The sequence below is a fragment of the Cynocephalus volans genome, chromosome 3 (assembly GCF_027409185.1).
Source record: "Cynocephalus volans isolate mCynVol1 chromosome 3, mCynVol1.pri, whole genome shotgun sequence".
NCBI lineage: Eukaryota > Metazoa > Chordata > Mammalia > Dermoptera > Cynocephalidae > Cynocephalus > Cynocephalus volans.
Genome location: NC_084462.1, coordinates 25,556,593 through 25,578,890, shown reverse-complemented (window position 1 = coordinate 25,578,890; position 22,298 = coordinate 25,556,593). Strand labels below are relative to the sequence as shown.

The 22,298-nt window shown below is 55.9% G+C and overlaps 4 protein-coding genes across 4 annotated transcripts; 3 read left to right on the top strand and 1 right to left on the bottom strand.

Annotated features, from left to right (window-relative positions):
* Nucleotides 1-238: 238 nt before the first annotated feature.
* ZNHIT1 (zinc finger HIT-type containing 1) lies at nucleotides 239-4,965 on the bottom strand. Its single transcript, XM_063090234.1, has 5 exons — nucleotides 4,906-4,965; nucleotides 1,393-1,563; nucleotides 863-942; nucleotides 564-733; nucleotides 239-465 (listed from the first exon to the last, which is right to left on the bottom strand). Exons 1-5 carry the CDS (start codon nucleotides 4,925-4,927, stop codon nucleotides 444-446), a joined length of 465 nt encoding a protein of 154 aa, XP_062946304.1. The 5' UTR covers nucleotides 4,928-4,965; the 3' UTR covers nucleotides 239-443.
* Nucleotides 4,966-5,369: 404 nt separating this feature from the next.
* On the top strand, nucleotides 5,370-12,967 carry PLOD3 (procollagen-lysine,2-oxoglutarate 5-dioxygenase 3). Its single transcript, XM_063090233.1, has 19 exons — nucleotides 5,370-6,032; nucleotides 6,421-6,512; nucleotides 6,676-6,812; nucleotides 6,918-7,081; nucleotides 7,222-7,334; nucleotides 7,477-7,540; nucleotides 8,062-8,159; nucleotides 8,326-8,427; nucleotides 8,624-8,749; nucleotides 8,920-9,041; nucleotides 9,226-9,330; nucleotides 9,451-9,576; nucleotides 9,872-10,013; nucleotides 10,113-10,226; nucleotides 10,397-10,465; nucleotides 10,965-11,069; nucleotides 11,709-11,855; nucleotides 12,105-12,230; nucleotides 12,520-12,967. The coding sequence occupies exons 1-19, from the start codon at nucleotides 5,918-5,920 to the stop codon at nucleotides 12,673-12,675; spliced, it is 2,223 nt and encodes a 740-aa protein (XP_062946303.1). The 5' UTR covers nucleotides 5,370-5,917; the 3' UTR covers nucleotides 12,676-12,967.
* Nucleotides 12,968-14,866: 1,899 nt separating this feature from the next.
* LOC134372509 (2-acylglycerol O-acyltransferase 2-like) lies at nucleotides 14,867-16,627 on the top strand. Its single transcript, XM_063089989.1, is given in 7 exon segments — nucleotides 14,867-14,948; nucleotides 15,165-15,343; nucleotides 15,460-15,558; nucleotides 15,560-15,665; nucleotides 15,836-16,010; nucleotides 16,112-16,296; nucleotides 16,473-16,627. Coding segments are annotated over 7 exon segments (981 nt in total).
* A 621-nt stretch (nucleotides 16,628-17,248) lies between these two features.
* Nucleotides 17,249-19,851, top strand: MOGAT3 (monoacylglycerol O-acyltransferase 3). Its single transcript, XM_063092126.1, has 7 exons — nucleotides 17,249-17,357; nucleotides 17,576-17,683; nucleotides 17,783-17,853; nucleotides 18,115-18,319; nucleotides 18,616-18,790; nucleotides 19,406-19,608; nucleotides 19,697-19,851. Exons 1-7 carry the CDS (start codon nucleotides 17,249-17,251, stop codon nucleotides 19,849-19,851), a joined length of 1,026 nt encoding a protein of 341 aa, XP_062948196.1.
* Nucleotides 19,852-22,298: the final 2,447 nt, after the last annotated feature.

Here is a 22,298-nt window from a genome sequence, read left to right as displayed (position 1 = left end):
GGAACCAGAGGGGGGAAAAAAGCAAAAACAAACAATAAATCAATAACCAAAACAAGACATAAAGAGCAGCTAAGAAAGGCAGAGATGTGGGGGTGGCAGGAGAAAGGGACAAAATCTCTTAGGATCAGGGACAAAGAAGGGGTGAATGGTAGGTGAGAGGAAGGGAGACAGAGCAGTGAGGAGGAGACAGGTGACCATCACACTCACCCCCAAACCTCCCACAACCAAACAGGCAGGATCCTGGCAGTAGGCCTTTTATTACAGCACTCTGTGGGCTCAGCCCACCTCTTGCCAGACAGTCTCTGGAAGTAAGACTGAGCTTCCCTGGCAGGTGAAACTCAGTTTTGGTGGGTGAGTGAGTGGCTTTAGGGGGAGCCTCACTCCTTTTGGTGAGGCTTTTTGGAGGCCGGGTGGAGACACTTCATCTCCAGGGAAGCCCAGGCTCACACGGTCCACTTCAGACACCTGCAGACAAAGAGGAAGCCCAGGGTGAGTAGAGAGGTCTGGTGAGGCTGTGGGAGTATGAATGGGTAGGCGTGGACCAGGTGAGGTCCCATGCTCACCTGGTCTCCTGGTGGGTGCCCAGACAGCGCACAGTACAGTACCGCGCACCACAGCTGACACAGGTGTATGGGGAGGGGAAGCCACACACAGCACAGAAAGGGCGCTGGGGCCGGGAGGGGGGCCCAGCACAGGCTGTCAAGTAGTTGGGGCCCTCAGCCACACTCAGGTTCTGCAGAAACAAGAGGGGTAGGCTCCAGGACTCCTCTGCCCACCCAAGTGGCAAACACCCACGAGGGACCAGGACCTCCACAGGCTCATGCCTTCCTTGGGGGGTCCTCCCAGGCCAGGTCCCTCTCACCTGCTCCTCCAGCAAGGCCTGGAAGTTTTTTCGGAAGCGAAGTTTAAAATGATCCCCTCGAGTTTTCTTCTTTTTCTTTCCTAGGGGTCAAGTGTAATTAGTCATTTGACACTTGCCAAGAAAGACACCATCTCTCTCTAGCTCATCACTCCTGACACCCACACCTCCAGAACTTGCCCACATACCCACCTGGCTTTTAAATCAGCCCCTCTCTACCACCTTCTCCTTTCAAACCCGCTTCTCCAATCCCAGCCTACGTTCATCTCCATACCCCCTAAATCTAAGGCTTTCTGTCAGTGCTGATCTACTCCATCTTTATTGTACACACGAGAGGAAACTGAGGCACAGAAAGGGGAGAGTGGCTGCCCACAGCCACAGGAGCCAGTCGCTGGCAGAGGCAGAAGGAGCTCCCGGGCCATCTGCCTCCCAGCCCAATGTCCTTCCATAGCCCTGACCTGGACAGACTCTTCTCCTTCCTTCAGCCTTGTCTCGCCCACCAAGTCCCTCCCTCTCCCCTCCACCTGCCTCACCGGTGTCTGCATCATCATCAAACTGAGGCAGCCTCTTGCCGAGCTGAGGAAGTCCAGCATGGGGGTCGTCCTGGAAGTTGTCATTCTCCAAGGCCTCGAGCTGCCTATTGATGCGGCGCTGCCGGGCTGCCCGGTCCAGCACCCGCCGCTGTCCGGGATCCTGAGAGCGAACTAGATGGGGCAGGGCAAGAAGAGTTATGGGGGCACAGAAAAGAGAGAAGCTGGGGGGGGGGGGCTTGCCTCTGGGCAGTGTGTGGAAGATGCCCAGGGGAGGAAAGCCCAGTTCTCTGATCTCATCTGAGTCACTGAGCCCTTGGCCCCCCATATCTTCACCCAGTATATCAGCCCCTCTGGCCTGGCTTCCTTCTCAGCTAATGAAGACAATATCAGTCACTCACGCCTGTTTTCCAGTCCTTTGTGCCCAGCCCTTCCTCCCAATTCCAGACCCAGCCAATGAAACCCCTCCTGGAGACCTCTCAATGCTGGCAGAAATCACACAACCATGCCGACGGAGGCAACTATACATTCAAGGCTTCCAGGATCAACTGGGACCACAACATATTCTGCCTTCAGAAGAGTGTGTTATGAGATGCTCAGCAATCTCATTTCCTACGTCAAAGGAAACAGGAGCCACCTACACACAGACATGTTCATCTTTCAGCCCACCCTCCAACATAATAGCTGGGCACCTATCTTCCCTCCATTCCAAGTGGATGCACCCCCTCCCTCAAGCCCCACCGCTAAATCCAACCCCTCACTTTCAACTTGAGTCCATCCCCTCCCTCTTGCAGCTTTAACCCCCCCTCCTCAACTCGTGCTTTCCCTTCTGTAGAAAAATCTGCTAAACTCTCACCCGACTAGCAACTTCACAGCTACTATTCTTTGAGAGTGGGCCAAGTGATGTTTCATGTTCTCACCTCCCATCCACTCCTCAACCCCCAGCAATATGGCTCCTGTCTGACCATTCAAAGGGAACCACCCACACTCAGGACACCAGTCACCTCCTAGGGCCAAACCCAGTGTGCATTTCTAGAATCCTCCTTTGACTTGAGCTCTCTACAACCTGTGACTGTGCTGACTACCTTCCTCGGGTTGAAAGAATCCTGTTAACTTCCTTGACATGACTCCAGTTTTCCTTCCCATATCTGGCAGCACTTCTCAGTCTCCTATCTTTGCTGCTCTCCCTGGCTCTGAGCCAACTGTGGCTGTCTCTCATCTCTCCCTCGGTCCATATACTCTTTCTGGCATTTCTAATCCAAACACAGGGCTCTATCACCCAGGTTCTCTCAATCCAGAGCCCTTTCCTGAGCTCCAGAACTGGCTATGCAACTGCTGCAGGAAATCACCTGCTGACCCCATTCATGCCACAACTCAAAATAAAAAATCTTCCCATCTAAGTCTGCTTCTCCCACAGACTCTCTCTAAGTGAATGGAACCATCTACACAGACATCCAAACCAGAAACGTAGGAGGTACTTCAAGCCTCTTTCTTCATTACTGTATCAACTGTTCACCAGATTCTGATCATTTTACACAAAATATCTCTATTCAGCTTGCCAGTTAGCTCAGTTGGTTAGTGCGTGGTGTTATAACACCAAGGTCAAGGGTTTGAATCTCCATACCAGCTAGCCATCAAAAAAAGAATATATATATATATATATATATATATATATATATATTCATTAAACAAATCTTTATTGAATGCCTGTTAACCATAATAATAATAGCAGCAGCACCAGCAGCTAATATTTGCTGAGCATTTACTATGAGCCAGACACTATACTAAGTTCTTTGCATAAATTGAATCATATAGTCTGCACAAAAACCCTATGAGATAGGTATCATTATCATCAGTTTGCTAACATTCAGAGGTTAAGAAATGTGTCCAGTGTTTGCACAGCTAGTAAGTGGCCAGGTCAGAATTCAAACCCAGAACTGCTCAACATCAAAAAACATTGTCTTGATCACTGCATTCTACTGCCTCCCTTCCAAGTGCGAGGTGGTGCCCTAGGTTCTGGGAATGCAGGAGATTGGAGTTTAGCAAGGAACACAAATGATTAAAAAAACAAGCAGAGCACAGCACAGTATATGATATGGACAGGGAGGTGCAAAATGCTACAGAGCACAAAACAGAAACACCTAACCTGGTCTTGGGGTGTCAGAGAAGATTTCCCAGAAGAAGGTAAGTCTAGGTCAAGGCCTAACTAATAAATAGACTAAGGTTTGGGGAGGGAGGAGAGTGTTTCAGGCCTTGGTGTCAGTATAAAAGAAGGCCTGTTGTGAGACAATCCGATACGGCTGATGTATAAAGTATTGGGAGGTAGGGAGCAGGGGGAGATGAAGGCAGGCAGATCATTCAGAGTCTTACCTTAAGTATCTAAAGGAAACTGGATTTGTGGATTTTATGGCGAGAGTGACAGAGATCTGGTGAGGGGTTTTAAGAAAGGAGTGACATGACTGGATTTGTTGAAAATCGATCTGGCAGAGTGTTCCAACCCTCATCCCTTTTTCTTTGGACTACTCAGTAGCATCCTAACTGGCCTTCCATCCTCCAGACATGTGCTACTAGGTAGCTACATAGGTAGCTACTAGCCACATGTGGTTACTTAAATTTAAATTTAGACTAATTATGATTCAATAAAATTTGAACTTCAGTTCTTCAGTTGCACTAGCCACATTTCAAGCGCCTCAATAGCTACATGTGGCTAATACCCTATATTGAACAGTACAGATTAAAAAACATTCCCATCATTCCAGAAAGTTCTACTGGACAGCTCTGTTCTAGTCCCTCCAATCCATCCTCCGCACTGAAGCCAGAACTGCCTCTCTCAAAGGTAAATTTGCTTCGGTCACCGCCCTCCCTTAAAAGCCTTTGGTGGCTGTCCATTGCCTCTCCATAGAGTTCAAACTCCTCGGCAGTGTATACTAATGACTTTAAAATGTAACCTTTTCCCAGCCCTCCAGCCTCTATTACTAGTCCTCCTCAAGCTCCCAACTGTGAACTTGGCTTCCTAAGCGACTTGCTTTTTCTTTCCAGCCTTTGCACATGAGGTCTCTGCTGCTGAGAAGGAGTTCCCGCGCACCTCCACTGGGCGAAACCGTAACTCGACTTTCAAGACTCAATTCAAGTGTTTCGGGGTTTCACCCCCAAGCCTTCCCGGTCCCCTCTTTCCCAGAAGATGGGTTAGGTGCCACTCCCCCCTGCGCCCAGTCGCTGTGCCTCCCTCCGCCATAGCAAGTATCACCCTGAAAACGCAATAGTAGGTCTGCGTATCTGAGCGCCCCCCGCCCCCCGAAAGCCAGTTTGGGATAATAGGGATCTTTCTCCTCTCCATCCCCAGCGCCCGGCTTGGAGCAGGCATCAATAATACGTGAATAAACGGTTTGGGGGGCTGCCCAACGCCAGAACCCGAGGGCCGGGGAAGAGATTTGACCCAAGTAGTTCAATGAGGAAATCCTAGGCCAGGTTGGATCTGAGAAGAGGAAGGGAGCTAACCGCCGGGGACTGACATACCCGAAGTCTTCTTCTCCACCATTTGCACAATACAGCTTCCGGAAAAGCCTACTGCGCACGCGTGCCAAACCGGCGGCTTTGGTAAGGGCACCACCACTTCCGGTAGCGTGTGCTTCTGCACGTGCGCAGAATGATCCCCCTCCGCTTGGACTCCTGACGCGATGTTCCCTTGGAGACAAGAAAGCTTTCCGCCATATTTTATAGGGGCAAAACTATTTCCGGCTTCAGTGTGGTTGTGTAAATTCAGTGGGATCCCCGAAATGGGTCATTCTAAAGAGGGGATGCCGGTGGTCTTTTGAGAGACGTAATTTTCCTTCGGTCCTCTGGAGATGTCATCATCACAAATGCAGCCCCTGGAGCTTCTCCCCGGGTCTGTAGAGGTGGTGGGCCGGAATGCAGAAGAAAGGGGCGGGCTTCAGTGGGCAAGCCGAAAGGTCCCCGGTGAACCTCTGCAGAAAGCCCAATCCCCAGCTCCCTCGTCGGCCTTCTCCCTCCCTGCCGCCCCCGCTCCTCCAGTCGTCTGCACTCCGCGCTGCTCAGCCGCCTAGCTCTCCCAGTCTTCCGCCCCGCTGCTCCGGGCAGGGCGGCGGCAAGGAACCGCCTCCGCGGCCTGCCGGACCCTCCGCCAGGGGTCACTTCCCCTCTCCGGGTTTCAGTTTCCTCGTGTGTCAAGCGGACGGCGGGCCCGGCTGTCTCCGACCAAATTCCGGGTCTTCCGCTCGCCGGCGGGAGCCCCCGCCCCCGGCCGGGCCCCCCCTCCGCCCACTCTGCACCGCACGCGCGCCCGGGCCCCGGGACAATCCTTGCCTTGTGTGCGGCGCCGGCGTCTCGAGTTTTCTGTAGCCTCCAGTTACGCCGATTTTCCAGGGCGGAGCCCCAGCACTGCTCCTCCTCATCCCGGGCGGCTGTGCCGCCCGGGCCCACTCTCTCACAGCCCCTATCCGCAGTTGGGATCCAGGCGCGCAGCGGAGCCCCGTGCGGGCCTGTGTGCTGCCTCGGCCAGCTCCCCGTCATGGCCTCCTCCGGCCCGGGACCCCGGCTCCTGCTGCTGCTGCTGCTGCTACTGCCGCCGCCGCCTGTGGCGTCGGCCACAGACCGGCCCCGGAGCAGCAACCCTGTCAACCCAGGTGAGAACCGGGGAGGGCCGGCCGGGCCGAGTGGTCGCCCAGCTGACGTGTCTGCCAGTCGGGCCAGGGAGTGGGTCGGGGGCTCAAGGAGGTGACCGGCTTCTCCTCCGCCCAGCGCGCTCCTTGGGGCCAAATCATGCGGCCCCTCTCCAACTCCCTACCCTGAACTGGGGTTTCCAGCCTCCCCATGCGAACTGACCCCAAATCCTTAGATGTCACTCCCACCTCTCTCTCACTGAGATGAAGAGTTTCAGAGAGAATGGGAAAGAAGAGGAAAGGGACAGTAGTAGAGTCATAGAGAGCAGAAGGGGCCTTCGGAGAGCGAAGCACGTGGGGCACGTGGAGCTGGGTGGGTGGGTCCCGAGTGTCAATTCCCCGCTGGTGACAGAGAAGTTGCTGGTAATCACCGTGGCCACAGCCGAGACGGAGGGATATCGGCGTTTTCTGCAGTCTGCCGAGTTCTTCAACTACACTGTGCGGGTGAGGAGAGGGCAGGCCTTCAGGTCCCCTGGGAGCGAGTTCCAGCAGGAGGACTGGGCTGAGGGCTAGATGCCTGGGTCCCCATGGTAAGCCCGGTCAGGAGACCCCCCCACACACCCTGGCCGGCTGAGTTCCTCCCCGGCATGGTGGGTGTCCCCCACAGACACTGGGACTGGGAGAGGAGTGGCGAGGGGGCGATGTGGCTCGAACAGTTGGTGGAGGCCAGAAGGTCAGGTGGCTGAAGAAAGAAATGGAGAAATATGCAGGCCGGGAAGATATGGTCATCATGTTTGTGGACAGGTAAAGGGGCTGGAGATGGGGAGAAAGGAGAGGGAGAACATGACGAGGGATAAAGATGCTGAGGTTCCTAGTGGCCTTCTGCTTATCCTCCCCTTCCTTGCCCAGCTACGATGTGATTCTGGCTGGAAGCCCCTCAGAGCTGCTGAAGAAGTTTGTCCAGAGTGGCAGCCATCTGCTCTTCTCTGCAGAGGGCTTCTGCTGGCCCGAGTGGGGGCTGGCGGAGCAGTACCCTGAGGTGGGCACGGGGAAGCGCTTCCTCAACTCTGGTGGTGAGTGGCAGAGTGCCCAAGGCAGAGGGGCCAAGAGCAGTGGGCATGGACTATTCCAGGTACCGGAGGGCTGGAGAGGGAGAGGGGACAGGCCTGTGGTACCTAGGAGTCTTGGGGTCAACACCTCCCCGCCCCCCCAGGATTCATTGGCTTTGCCCCCACCATCCACAAGATCGTCCGCCAGTGGAAGTACAAGGATGATGATGACGATCAGCTGTTCTACACACGACTCTACCTGGACCCAGGACTGAGGGTAGGGAGGGACGGAGGATGGGAGACCTCAGGCTGAAAGGGAGAGAAAGGGTGAAGGGGGCTGGGGAAGATGTAAAGAGAAAAGTGTGAGAAATTATGTTCCTCCCCTTCTTTGATTAACCACTCCATCTCATCCCATCCAGGAGAAACTCAGCCTTAATCTGGATCATAAATCCCAGATCTTCCAGAACCTCAATGGGGCTTTAGGTGAGGAGGGAAGCAGTCAGAGATGGGCGATGAGAGGCTTTGCTGCTGGGGGTTCTGAATTGGGAAGGACTCTTGGTGGAACTGTGCTGGTCACTTATCTTTATGTGAACTTCATTAAACATCTGAGCTGCTGATGGAATAGCTGCACTGTGCTAATAATAATCAAAGCAGCAGTAGAAGTGAAAATGTACCTGACATCTATTGATCACAAACTACATGCCAAGGCACTGGGCCAGGGGCTTTATTTCTGTGATTTCATTTAACATAACGATGCTACAAACAGAGGGTTCCTTGTTATCCACATTGTACTGATGAGAAAACTGACTCTCCTGATCACATAGGTAGTAAGTGGCGGCTCTCCAGGACAGCAGCCTGGTCAGAACCTTCAGGAGAGTAAAGGTTCCTGCCCCTACGGAGCCTCCCTTTATACTCTAGAGAAACTGGGACCCCTGTATTTAGAAGAACCTGTTGCTTGCACCTCCCAGAGAAAGGGTGTCTAAAACCTGGCCTTTCTTCCCCAGACGAAGTGGTTTTGAAGTTTGATCGGAATCGTGTGCGTATCCGGAATGTGGCCTATGACACACTCCCCATTGTGGTCCATGGAAATGGTCCCACTAAGGTGCCTCCAGTGGCCTCTATCTCCAGCCCCTGTTCTGCCCCAACCCCTAGGTCCCCCCAACCCTTCTGAGGAGTTGGTCCTCCCCAGTGCCAGCAGCAGCTGCCCTGTCCCCTCCTGTGTACCCCAGACCTCACCGCCTCAGCTGCTGACCATCTCTCCTCAACAGCTTCAGCTGAACTACCTGGGAAACTATGTCCCCAATGGCTGGACTCCAGAGGGAGGCTGTGGGTTCTGTAACCGGGACCAGAGGACACTCCTGGGGGGACAGGTGAGGAGGGGTTGCCAGGGTAGAGCAGGGGAGCTCACTGAAGGGGGCGCGCAGGGAGAGCATGCTGGGCAGCAGTGGGGGCAGAATTCCTGAGTACCCCGAACGTGAGGGTGGGCAGCAGCTGGCAAGGGTCGGAGGGGGCAGCAGGGAGGCCTGGGCTTTCCTCTGAGCCCCAACACGTCGTCATCTCTTCCAGCCTCTCCCCCGGGTGCTTCTGGCCTTGTTTGTGGAACAGCCTACCCCATTTCTGCCCCGCTTCCTGCAGCGGCTGCTGCTCCTGGACTACCCCCCCGACAGGGTCACCCTCTTCCTGCACAACAATGTGAGACACCAGGCAGCCTCTTCCTTGGGAACCCTCCCAAGAGACCCTCCCCCTGTCCTTATCGGAACTCCGGCCCAGCTCCCCTACCTCCATCCCGCACCCTTTCCATTCCCCATTAGGCGCCATCATTCCCGCCCTCTCAGTCCGCTCCCATCTCACCCCGTCCCCAGGAGGTGTACCACGAGCCTCACATTGCAGAGTCCTGGCCACAGCTCCAGGACCACTTCTCACTGGTGAAGCTGGTGGGGCCAGAGGAGGCCCTAAGCCCAGGCGAAGCCAGGGACATGGCCATGTGAGTGTGTACTGAGATGGGGGTGCCACCCGCTGCCACCTTCTCCCTTGTCCAAATCTGGAGAAGGAAGGACGCTGGCTTTCCTCCTCTTCTGTTCGGAGCTTTAGGAGGAGTTCCACCCATTCTTCCATCCTCCTTCCACTCCCCACTTCATCTGATCTCTCTGTGGGTCTGTCACCTACAGGGACAGCTGTCGACAAGACCCAGAGTGTGAATTCTACTTCAGTCTGGATGCCGACACTGTCCTCACCAACCACCAGACTCTGCGCATCCTCATTGAGGAGAACAGGTCACTCACCCCGCTCAGCCACAGCACCCCATGGTCCCCAGGAACCCCACTCCTTCCCCGGTCTGGGGATCCCCAAAGCCACCTCCCTCTGCCCAGCCCTCACCCCGACCTTGTCTGCAGGAAGGTGATAGCGCCCATGTTGTCCCGCCATGGCAAGCTGTGGTCCAACTTCTGGGGAGCCCTGAGCCCTGATGAGTACTATGCCCGCTCCGAGGACTACGTGGAGCTCGTGCAACGGAAACGCTCGTAAGTCCCACCCATGCTACAGCCCGCCCCTGCCCCCTGGCCTGGCACCTGCCCCTCTCCCAAGCCCCCATGCTCGGGGATCCAGTGTGGTCTCCAGCCAGATGGGCCATGGCTTGGGTAGGGACTGACTGTGGGTCAGGAGATGTGGTGGTCATGACCAGAAATGCTTGACAGGGGATGGGAGGGGCCCTCGGCCCCGGGGAGCAAGATTCCACGGGGGAAGGAAATCCCAGGGTGAACTGGGCAGAATTTGGGAGACCACCCACCTGGCTGACCTTAGTGTCGGTGCCTCCAGGGGCGTGTGGAATGTGCCTTACATATCCCAGGCATATTTGATTCGTGGGGAGACCTTGAGGACAGAGCTGCCCCAGAGGGAGGTGTTCTCAGGCAGTGACACGGACCCAGACATGGCATTCTGTAAGATCCTGCGGGACAAGGTGAGCAGGCAGTCAGGCCTAGGGTGGGGGCAAATGCTGGGGTGCTGGGGGGCAGCTACCTAGGGTCTCCTTCAACACACACTCTCACCTCCATTCTAGGGCATCTTCCTCCACCTCAGCAATCGGCAAGAATTTGGCCGACTCCTGGCCACTTCCCGGTATGACACAGACCACCTGCACCCTGACCTCTGGCAGATCTTCGACAATCCCCTCGTGAGTGGACCCCTCCCTCAGAGAATGCACATTCCCTGTCCTTCACTAAGGAGGATGCCAAGGCAGAGGGGCACCCCGTGCAGGATCCAATACTGCCTGGAGAGGGCATGGCCCCAGGGCCCGGAGGGAAGAGGGCAGAAATCTGAGGCGTGCCCCTGACCCTCCTGCAGGACTGGAAGGAGCAGTACATACACGAGAACTACAGCCGGGCCCTAGAAGAGGAGGGAATTGTGGAACAGGTGAGCACGCTCAGGACCCTTGCCACCCCAAAGGCTGTCGCCTCTGGGTCCTCCCCCACCTGGCTTAGTGGTTTTCAAACTGAGTTCCCTCAGGGGCCTGCAGGGTTTCTGCTCAGGCAAGAGGAGTGCAAAGTCTGAGCATATAGGGCTCCAGCCTCCAAACCCAGTGCTAATCAGTGACTCCTCTTCTGTCTATTGGGTATATTGGTGTTAGAGAGAAAGTGCATCTTTAAAGAGAGATGCACTGTTGTAAAGAACTTTGAAAACCACTGTCCCAGAGCCTGGACCTCCAAGACCCTTCTGCCATCTGTGCTGTGCCAGTGGGGCGGCTCTTGGCCCTGCTCCCCTCGTCCTCTGTGCCATCCTCCCTCCCCCAGCCTGGGCCTGGCCCATCCCCAGCTTCCTCCATCTTCTGGCTTCCCCTTCTCCTCCCTGCTTTTTCTCACCTCCATTTGTGACCTGTCCCCTTCCCTGTTCTTCTTCCCTGCCCCATCCTCAGCCATGTCCAGATGTGTACTGGTTCCCACTGCTGTCAGACCAGATGTGTGACGAGCTGGTGGAGGAAATGGAGCACTATGGCCAGTGGTCAGGAGGCCGGCATGAGGTGAGGGGTTGGGAGGTAAGGGAGGATGCCCAGGAAAAGGGACATGCTGGGTTTGACCGAGGGATGATGAGATTAGTAAAGTGGTAGTGGAGGAGGTCCCCAAGGGGTACAGCTGTATTGAATCATTCACTCATTCATTCATTCCTTCATTCAAGAAATATTTTCTGGACCGCTACCCCAGACAGTGCAGGTGCTGTGATGAATGTGTCGGGCTGGGCTCTGCCCTCCGCTACCCCAGACAGTGCAGGTGCTGTGATGAATGTGTCGGGCTGGGCTCTGCCCTCCGCTACCCCAGACAGTGCAGGTGCTGTGATGAATGTGTCGGGCTGGGCTCTGCCCTCCTGTAAAGAGCGGCGGCGGCAGCCCAGTTTCTAAAGGCTGTGATGGACAGCCCAGGGGCTGTAAGAGTCATAGGAGGGGTCCTGCGCCCAGACTTGGGAGGACCAGGGGGCTGCACAGGAAAGGTGACATCTTAGCTGAGACTCAAAGGGCCAGCAGCAGTGAGTCCAGCTGAGAAGACTGTTCCAGGCACAGGGCACACAAGTGTGAAGGCCTGGGAGCAAGAGGAGCAAGGAGGCTGGTACTGTGAGGGGACATGCCCAGAGGGTGTTGGGGTGGCTCAGTGCTCACTGCCCACAGGATTCAAGGCTGGCTGGAGGCTATGAGAATGTGCCCACCGTGGACATCCACATGAAACAGGTGGGCTATGAGGACCAGTGGCTGCAGCTGCTGAGGACGTACGTGGGGCCTATGACAGAGCACCTGTTCCCTGGCTACCACACCAAGGTGGGCTGCTGCACCTGCCGCCACTCCTCCTCCACCTTCCCGCATCGCAGTCCCAGACTGGAAGCCTCCGTGCTGAGCCCTTTCAGCCCCTGTAGCTCTATGGGCTCCCCGGAATCCAGTTCCCAGGAACAAGACACTGTAGGAGGGAAGCCTCGGGGAAGGAGCAGCCAGGCTGGGGCTCAGCTCTAACACCAGTCAGCAGGAGGCCCTTCCACGCCATCCCGCAGCTTCTCCTCTTGTGTCCCCCAGACCCGAGCAGTAATGAACTTTGTGGTCCGCTACCGGCCAGATGAGCAGCCATCTCTACGGCCGCATCACGACTCTTCCACCTTCACCCTCAATGTTGCCCTCAACCACAAGGGCCTGGATTATGAGGTGAGCCCTGGCACCCCCACACCACACACTCCACCTCAGGACCCTTTGTCCCCCCTGAGAACCCCTGCATACGCCCCTCAGCCACCCTCCCTGCCTCTAGCTGTGCCTTGTCACATTTCCCAGTTCTTTCATGGGTCTCAACTCCGGGCTCCCTTTCAGGTCAGCTGCCTCCATTCCTCTGTGTTTCTCTTGTCTGTGGTATCCTCATCCCTCGGCTCTGTCTCACCGACCCCCTGCCTTTGTACCCACCTGCTCACTCTCCCTTTCTTGTCCCTTCTCCTCCTCCCAGGGAGGTGGCTGCCGCTTCCTGCGCTATGACTGTGTGGTCTCGTCCCCACGGAAGGGCTGGGGGCTCCTGCACCCTGGCCGCCTCACCCACTACCATGAGGGGCTGCCCACGACTCAGGGCACTCGCTACATCATGGTGTCTTTTGTTGACCCTTGACACTCAACCACTCTGCCAACCCTTCCCTGCTGTTGTTTGTGCCTTCTTGAGGGCCTGGCCCCCCATCCCTGGAAGGGAGACTGTCCATCTCCTCACTTCCTGAGTGTGTGTTCTGTGTGCCTGGGACTGAATGTGTTGCCTTACCCCCAACACACGGCCCTCTCAGGAAGCTCTGGGCCCCTGCTCCTCTCCTCAGCCCCTAAGGCTTCATGGGGAGAGGACTTGTGGGGATTCCCTGTGTGATAAGTTATTAAGGTTTCTCAGCCCCCTCCCAATAAAGGAGGATTTGTAATTCTCGAGTCCATCTGTTGTCTTTCATCTTCCCATTGACCCCATCTCCCCCCCACCTCCCAGAGTAGAGGGGAGACCTGATTCACTTCAAAGAAGCGGGACAGAGAGGAGGAAGAGGGAGAAGCTGAGGTTAGGCACGTGTAGGAACTGGAAGCTTCCCGGGATCCCATTTTCTCACTCCCCTTTATTGCCTGTGCTGGGGAGGCACTTGACAGGTCAAGTTCAGCTGGGAGACTGCCCCCACCCCAACCCTGCAGGCTTCTCACTGGTCCTCTCATCCTCAATGGCACGTTCTTCCCTCTCTGCATGAAGGCTGGGTGGCATAGCCCCGAGCTGGGCTCCGGGGACACTGCTAGGGGAAGGAAGCCCTACTGGAAGCATGTGTTCTAATGAGCAGGACAGGATGGAGCCCCCGCTGTGCTGTCCTGGACCTAAGCCTCCTAGAGGAAGGAAATGCAGAGCAGCCTTGAAAAGGAGGATCGAGACCTCCTGAGAGCAGGTCTTGCTTCTAGCCTCTGTGGGACCCCCTTGAGGTGCCCTGGGGACAGCAGGTCATGCTCCTTTAGCTTAGGCTTCCCCAGCCTTGCATTAAACTCTGAATTTATCTCCCACCTGTTCCCTTTTGGTTGGAGGCCTTTTAAAAATCCAACAGGCCTGTTAACCTATCCCAGGACGTTTCCTGCCTCCAACATCTCACCAACCACAGCTAGAATCGCCTTCTCCCTTCCTCCTGCTCAGCCTCCCAGGAAAACCTCCTTTATGAAGGCTGCCTTCCTGGGAGGTGGGGCAGGTCACCTTTCCATGTGGTCTGAGCACCTTTCTAGCCAGACTTTTCAATCCATCTCACTGTGGCCCCCACCACCCTTGTCACATGGCCTGTGGATGGAAGTGGGCCCAGCAGGGACAGAAGAAAACAGCTCTTGGCGAGGTCCCTGGACAGGGAAGCCTGCATGAGAGTGAGATGGGCAGGGGATAGAAGGTGTGCCTGGCCTGTGCAGTAGGTCCTGGGCACTAGAAGCCAGCCCAGTCGGTCTCCTCCAGACCCACCACTCATTTATTGAGCATCTTCCTGGTGCTGGGCATTATGCGTGTCTCGAAGGCTGCAGCCAAGTGCATGATGACTGTCCTGTTGCTTATAGCTGGGGGGAGACAACCTTCATCAGAGAATCACCTTAGTGACGGTGAAGTGTAAGTGTTTCACACTAAGAGGACATATGACAGAGGCACCTGATGGGGGGAGTGTCAGGCTTCCCTGAAGAAATGACATTCTCTGACCTGGGGAAGGCGCTGGCTCCCACAGGCCTCTGGTCAGTGCGGGCAAGGCCACGGTGATGGTGAGGACACTCGAGGGTGTGCCCCAGAGCTCAGTGGACCTTCTCTTGAGTGGTTCACCCATCTTCAGTCTTTCCCACAAAGCCCTCCCCTCTAGAGTGGCTCCTCCCACAGAGGCCTAAGCTGCTCCTTAGGGAATACACACTTCAGCAGGTCCTGGACCTCAGGGTCCAGGCCCTGTAGCTGAGGGGTCTTCAAACTGTTCTTACTCTGGTGAGGAGTGAACCCTGTCCTCATGGCTGACTCCCCTTAGGCAACCTCCTGCTTTTCCAGACCTCCACTAGCCCAGCCCCCTGCAGAGCCACGTGGCCATGACCTCCTTGAGGTTCAGATGCCTTCCCCCAGGCCTCTGGCCACACCCCTGATCATTTCCTTTGGTCCTACTGGTCATAGCTCTGTGAGCTCAGGTAATGATTAACCCTTCCTGGCCCCTGCTAACGTGGCTCCAGGGTGCAAAGGGGATGGGAAAAGGGGCAGGACCAGGGCCAGGGGTCAGGGCCAGTGGGTTGGGCCGCAAGGGGGCTGCTTAATAGCTGTAGATGGCCCCTGTGCAACTCTCCTGCACAGTATGGCAGCCTCCTCTAGCTTCCTCTGCAGGGGTCTCCAAGTGTTTGCTGTCCTGCAATGGGTCTTTTCTTTCTTGGGGCTTGGTGAGTCCCCAAAGCCTGTGGATGGGTGCCCTGGTACCTGGAACACGGGCACTCTGTTTCCCCATTACCTCAAGGGAGGTGGTATAGGGATCTCTGGGGTCCTTGGAGTTTGGGGGAGCAAGTGGAATGGACATCATGGAACTAGGGAAGGGGGGTAGAAGGGAGGCTGGGGCTTAAACATCTGGGTTCTGAGCACTCCCCGCCCCCATCCTCCAGCCCAGGTGTGCCTGGTGGTGGTGCTCCTTGCATTCCTAGGCCGGGCCTGGATCCTGGTGGTCCTCTACCTGGTCTGGCTCTATGGAGATAGGGACACACCCAGGGCCGGAGGCCGCCGCTCTGCCTGGGTCCGCAACTGGGCGATCTGGAGACATTTCTGTGACTACTTCCCCATCTCGGTGAGGGCACGGTCTGGTGTGCTGGGTGGGGTGGGGCTTCAGAATAGACTACTGGGACCACCATTTCCCAAATCCCAATCTCACTGGCGGGGTGGGGCCCTGCCCTCTGCTCCCAGCTGGTTAAAACCACAGAGTTAGATCCCTCCCGCAACTACCTCTTCGGCTTCCACCCTCATGGGGTCCTGGTCGTCGGGGCCTTCGGCAACTTCTGCACGGGAGGCCACGGGCTTCTCCCGCCTCTTCCCCGGCCTCCGGCCGCACCTGCTCATGCTGCTCTGTTGGTTCCACCTGCCTCTCTTCCGGGACTACATCATGTATGCTGGTGAGGAGCGGGGAGCCCGGCCTCAAGACCCCCACTCCTGCTGTCACCTTTCACCTCGCCCTCCTCCTGTCCTGGGTCTCCTGGGCCCGGCACTACCGTCCCCGGTGTCCTCCCCCCTCTTCTCCCGAACACCCAAGCGTCGGGTCCCCCTGTCTTTGCCCTTCCCCCAGGTTTAGTCTCCTCGGACAAGGCCAGCGCCGCCCATCTGTTGTCCCGGCCTGGGGGCGGCCAGGTGGCCGTCCTGGCCGTGGGAGGCCCCCTGGAGGCTCTGGAGGTGAAACCCGGAACGCTGAGCCTGCGGATCCGGAATCAGAAGGGCTTCGTCAAGCTGGCGCTGGAACACGGGTGAGGAACCGGCCCGTGGACGCGCGGTGCTCCCGGGCTGCCCTGCAGGGGAGGAGCGCGGCGCTCCGGGGCGGGGAGTCAGCCGCGCCCCTGCTCCCCAGGGCCTCGCTGGTGCCTGTCTTCTCGTTCGGGGAGAACGAGCTCTTCCAGCAGTTCCCGAACCCGCCGGGCTCGTGGGTGCGGAGGGCGCAGGAAACGCTGCAGCCGCTGCTGAGCGTGGCCCTGCCGCTGTTCCACGGCCGCCTGGGCCTGCTGCTGCCCATCCGCGCGCCCATCCACACCGTCGGTGAGCCCCGGCCCCGAGCGCGCGCTCCCCCGGAGCTCGGGGCCCCGCACCCTGCCCGCGCCCCCCACACCGGCCTTTGGCACCGCCCCAGCCCTGAACTCCGTCCCCGCCGATCGATCGCCCGGGAGGGCCGGGGATCCCAGTGACCGCCCCCTTACCTCCTGTTCCGCCCGCAGTGGGGGCTCCGATTCCCGTGCAGCGAAGCCCGCTGCCCAGTCGGGCCCAGGTGGACGCGCTGCACGCGCTCTACGTGGAGCGGCTCGAGCAGCTGTTCGAGGAGCACAAGGCGCGCTATGGTGTCCCTGCGGACAGGCACCTTGTCCTCTCCTAGGCGCGCCGCCGCCACCTGGCCCCTCCCGGTCCCCCGGTGACTGCGGGTGGGGGAGTGAAATTAAAGGTGGGGAACAGACCTGTAGCGTTTGTGTGTTTGTGCCCGGTGGGGGAGGGGGGAGGTCCAGGCGCGGTGGTGGTGGCTCCGGGGTGGCCTTGACACTGCCAGAGACCTGCAAACAGGTCAGGGCAGGCGTCAGGGTCCTGCTGGACAGCAGTGGAGAGCAAACAGTCTCGGTTGGGCTCTGCGCCGGCAGCGCTTGGGACCCAGTGGGTGGTCTGGCCAGCTGCTTCTCGCCCACTCTGTGTCCATCCCTGGCAGGTGCCGCCCCTCCCTTGCACAACCCCTGCCCCCCCTCCAGTGGCCAGCGCAGACGGACCAACAGAGGAAGTTCAAAGATCAGTCTGAGAAGGAGCCTGGAGACGTCTAGGGCTCCAGATACAAAGATCTTCCCACCCACACAACCCACACATGCCATTATGGGAGGCGACTTGCGACTCTGCCAGGCCCCTTTCTTGCTCCTCGCTCCTCCCTCGTCCGACCAGCAAAAAAGTCATACCAAGCGCGTGCCCAAACATTCCTTGTCTGTCCTGGAGCCCTGCTGGCAGAGGGGAGCTTGGGATGGCAGTGTCTGTAGGCCTGCAGCCTTCCGCTGCCGTGAAAACCCTACGGAAGCAGTGGCTAGAAGTGTTGGGTGCCTACCAATATGTGCTCACTTTCCTCTTCATGGGTGAGAGGCAGGGAGGCATGGGTGCCTGCGGTCTGCCAGGGGGAGGGGGCTGGAGGGAGAATGGCTGGGCTGCTGGCCCAGATGCCTGAAGGCAAAGTGACAGGAGAGGGTCAGAGGAGATGGCCTGTGTTGGGTGGAGGTGGAAGGGAGGGATGTGTCTGGATGGAATGACTGAGTTTCAGAAGCTAATTCATTTTTCTTTCTCACCTTTCACCCAGGCCCTTTCTTTTCCCTTCTTCTCTTCTTTCTCCTCTTCACGTCACTCTGGTTGTTCTCTGTTCTCTACTTGGTGTGGCTCTACCTGGACTGGGACACACCCAGCCAAGGTGAGATCAGGACAACAGGTCCCAGGTAGTGGGAGATGGTGGAAGGGTGCCTGGAGGCTGCTTCCAGGGATTCTTCCACCCGTATCTCTCTGCTCAAAGGTGGAAGGCGTTCTCAATGGATGCGAAAGCTGATGATGTGGAAACACCTAAGGGATTATTACCCTGTCAAGGTGATGGATCACTGGTAGAGAGACTTCTTCCTCCCTCCCCCCGCCCCACTCACCCTTCCTTACCCTGGAGTTTGAGCCTCAGCTGCCTAAGATCAGTCGGTGAGGCAGAGGGTGGAGTGGTGTTCAAGAGAGGGCCCCCATGCCCTTGATCCTGTCCTAGGACCTTGAACTCTGAAGTCTATTGGGGTGGAAGGCAACTCTTTTCACCTGTTATCTTGCCTTCTGTACTTTCCACCACTCATCCTGCCTGATACCCCGAAGCTGGTGAAAACAAGAGAGCTGCCCCCAGACCGGAATTATGTGCTCGGCGCTCACCCACATGGGATCATGTGCCCTGGAATCTTCTGTAATTTCTCCACCGAGGGCAATGACTTCTCCCAGCACTTCCCCGGGCTTCAGCCCTGGTTAACTGCGCTGGCTAACCTCTTCTACTTCCCGGTCTACCGAGAATACCTCATGTCCAATGGTGAGCTTCCAGCTGAATGGGCGGAGCAACCCCTGGCTAGAGTGCTCCCTCCTCAACAGCCCCCCACCCCACCCCAGGATTTCTACCCAGGACGGGGACCTGGCCTGAACATTGGCCTGGCTCACAGTGAGCATCAGGGAATAGCTTCACTGTAGAGCATGCTGACATGGGGGATGGGGAAGGGGCTTGGAAGGAACAGGATGTGGGGCTCACCCCTCCTATACTAAAGAGTGGAGTGAGGGGCTAGGGAACTGTGGAGGGGGTGGTAACTGTTCCCCACCTATGCATGCCCACAGGAGTGCGTCCCGTGAGCCGCCAGAGCCTGGACTTTATCCTGTCACAGCCCCAGCTTGGGCAGACCGTGGTCATTATGGTTGGGGGTGCCCATGAGGCCCTGTATGCCATCCCAGGGGAGCACTGCCTGATGCTCCGGAAGCGCAAAGGCTTTGTGCGCCTGGCGCTGAGGCACGGGTAAGTGAGCGCTCGGTCCCAGGCTGGAGACACGCAGCTCACCTGGAACCGCGGATTTTCTGGGTGCATGCTCTTTCTCAATCCCAGACGACCAGCTTCCTGTGGGTGGGACTGTGTGTTCCTGGAGCCAAGCACTGTGCCCTGAACCTGGAGGCTCACGTCAGTCCCTGAGTGCCTTACTCTGTGCTAAGCTGCACCCACTTTCCCCCAGCTCCTTCTTACACTGAGCGAGGTAGGGTCGTAGTGCAAACAGCAGGGCCCTTTGGGCTCAGAGGCCCTCAGTTCTCTTTCTGACCCTATCTCCAAGGCAAGACCTCGGACTTGTTTCTTCTCCTGTGGATAGGGCTAATACCTACCTTCCTACAATGCTGTAGTTGTAAAGACTGAATGAGAAAATGAATATGTGAAGGTCCACTATGCAAAACCTTTGTCAAGAAATATAAGTCCCTTCTTCCAGATCTTTCTTTATAGCCATAATAGTCTTGTGCTTCAAAAGGCCCTGGGAAATGGCATCATGGGGTATGAGGAGGGACTTGCAGTGCCCCAAAGTGTCCATCTTGGGATGATAGCCCGGGAGCCTGACCACCCCTCTTCTCTCTTACTGCCCCTTCCCAGGGCCTCCCTGGTGCCCGTGTACTCGTTTGGGGAGAATGATGTCTTCAGATCCAAGGCTTTTGCCACTGACTCTTGGCAGCATTGGTGCCAGGTCTCCTTCAAGAAGCTCATGGGCTTTTCCCCTTGCATCTTCTGGGGCCGCAGTCTGTTCTCGGCCAGCTCCTGGGGCCTGCTGCCCTTTGCCATGCCCATCACCAGTGTAGGTGAGTGCCCCTCTCCAGGGAAGCCAGCTGCCAGCAGCTGTAGGGACAGCAGGGGCCTCTCACTCACCTGTCTCCCCTCTCCCTATAGTGGGCCGCCCCATCCCTCTGCCCCAGTGCCTCTACCCCACTGAGGAGGAAGTCGACCACTATCACATGCTCTACATGGAGGCTCTGGAGGAGCTGTTTGAGGAACACAAGGAAAGCTGTGGCGTTCCTGCTTCCACCCGCCTCACCTTCATCTAGCCTGGCCTCAGCCTCCCCCATGAGCCCCTGAGCCCAGTGCACTGGGACCCCCACCTATTCCCTGCCCCGTCCCTCCAATAAAAGCTAGTTCTGGAAGTGAACACGTCTGGGTATCATCCACCCGCCTCCGACTGTGTATCAGGACCCTGCATTCTCTTCCCAGTGAGACTTAACTCTGCTGCATCACCTTGGATAAGTCTCTTCCCTTTGCTGGACCCTGTCTCCCTCTGCTTAGCTAAGAGGCATCTGCTTAGCTAAGAGCTGCTGCACATCAGAAGAGTTGGGGAGGGAGGCTGCAGGGAGGGGTAGGCTTTGAAGGGTGAGCAGGATTTAGGGAGGTGGAGAAGAGAGGTTAATGGTGGAATGCCATGAGCAAAGGCTGCACTTGGTCCAGGGCACCTAATGAGATGGAGGGACAGAGTGATTCCCAGTGTAGAAAAGTAGAGGTGAGCACACAGCTTGCTTCTGCACTCCCTCCCCATCCTTTATGTTTCCTCAGGGCTGGGGAAATTGAATGAAGCAAGGATTTATTTTACCAGCATTAAGGCTTACTGCAATCCCAGTGTTAGGCTCAACATTAGAGACTGTTGTGAAGATCAAACGAATTAAGATGTAAGGGCTTAGAACAGAGATTGGCACAGAATAAGAGCCAGTGAGGGTTTGCTATCATCAACGTTACCATCATCACCATCATTACAGGCACAGCGTTGGTAAAATGAGGGGGGAAGACAACATGGTCTCAGTCCTCATGTGGCCATTACATCCTCTGACTCTTTTTTTTTTTTTTAACTTAAAACTTGGGGGACATAATTCAATCCACATCATTCTGCCCCTGGCCCCCAAAGTTTATGTTCTTCTCACAGGTAAATACATTCATTCCATTGCCAAAGTCTTAACTTGTTTCAACTCAAAAGTCCAAGGTTAAAAGTCCCATCTGTGAAATCAAAACAAGTTATCTACTGCCAAGATACAATGGTGGGACAAGCATAGTGTACATATTCCCAATCCAAAAGGGAGAAATAGGATGAAAGAAAGGGATAACAGGTCCCAAACTAGTCCAAAATCCATCAGGCAGGCATTAAATCTCATGCTGGTGGATCATGTATCTTGACTCCATATTTGATGTCCTCTGCACGCTGGTGTGGGAGTTGGGTCCCCAGGTCCTCAGGCAGCTTTGCTCATATGGCTTTCCTGGTCTGAGGCCATGTATCAGCTCTCACAGGCTGTCATCACATGCTGGTAGCTCCACAATTCTGTGGTTTCCATGGTTATCCCACTCTCACAGATCCACTAGACATGGCCCTAGTGGGGTTTCTCTGCTGTAACGCCAACCTCACATTTCCTCTTGGCACCACTCTAGTGAAGACTCTACATTGTGAATCCTCCCCTGTGACAGATTTCTTCCTGGGTCCCCAGGCTTTTCCATACATCCTTTGAAATCAGGATGGAAGCTCCCAAGCCTCCATAGCTCTGGCATTCTGCAAGCCTGCAGACTTAATGCCATGTGGACACCAGCAAGTCTTCTGACTTGTATTTTCCAAAGTTGCAGGTCCAGCCACACTGGGGGCTAATTTAGTCATGGCTGGAGCAGCCAAAGTAGTTGGGGTGCTGATGTGGGGAGCAGCATCCTGAGGAGGCCCTAGGCAGTGAGTCCATGGAGGGCTCCTTAGGCCTATTCCCCAAGACCATTCTGCTTCCCTAGGCCTCTGGCCTGAAAAGAAAGACACCTCCTCCAAGATCTCTGAAATGCCTTCAAGGTCTTTTTCTCTTCTCTTGATAATCTCTTTCTTCTGTACTCATCTCCTTAGCAAACAGTCTCTGGGCTATACCATTGAATTGTTCTCCTGAAAATGTTCTGCTTCTCTACCACATGGCCAGGCTGCAAGTTCTCCAAATCTTTTTGCTCTGCTTTCCTTTCAATTATAAATGCTGGCTTTACATCATGTCTTTGCTGCCATAACTCAGCATAGGCTGTTGCAAGTAGCCATTTGGCATCCTGAAAGCTTTGCTGTTTAGAAATTTCTTCCACCAAATACCCTGGGTCAGCACCTTGAAGTCCCACATTCCATAAAACTTTGGGCATGAACAGAATGCAGTCAAGTTCCTTGCAAGTTCTCAGCAAGGGTGATTTTTACTCCAGTTTACAATAAGTCCCTTCTCATTTCCATCTGAGATCTTCTCAGAATGGCCCTTGCTGTCCATATTTCTATCAGCATTCTGCTCACCACCATTTAACCAGTCTCTAAGAAGTAGCAAACTTTCACTGGTTTTCTTATCTTCTAAACTCCCACCAGGAAAGACCTCTACAATGAGAACTACAAACCACTTCTGAAACTGTAAAATTACTAAGGGAAAATATAGGTGAAACACTTCAGTAATTAGGTCTGGGCACAGGCTTTATGAACATGAGCCCAAAAGCAGTTCCATACTTTCAAGTATTGGTTATA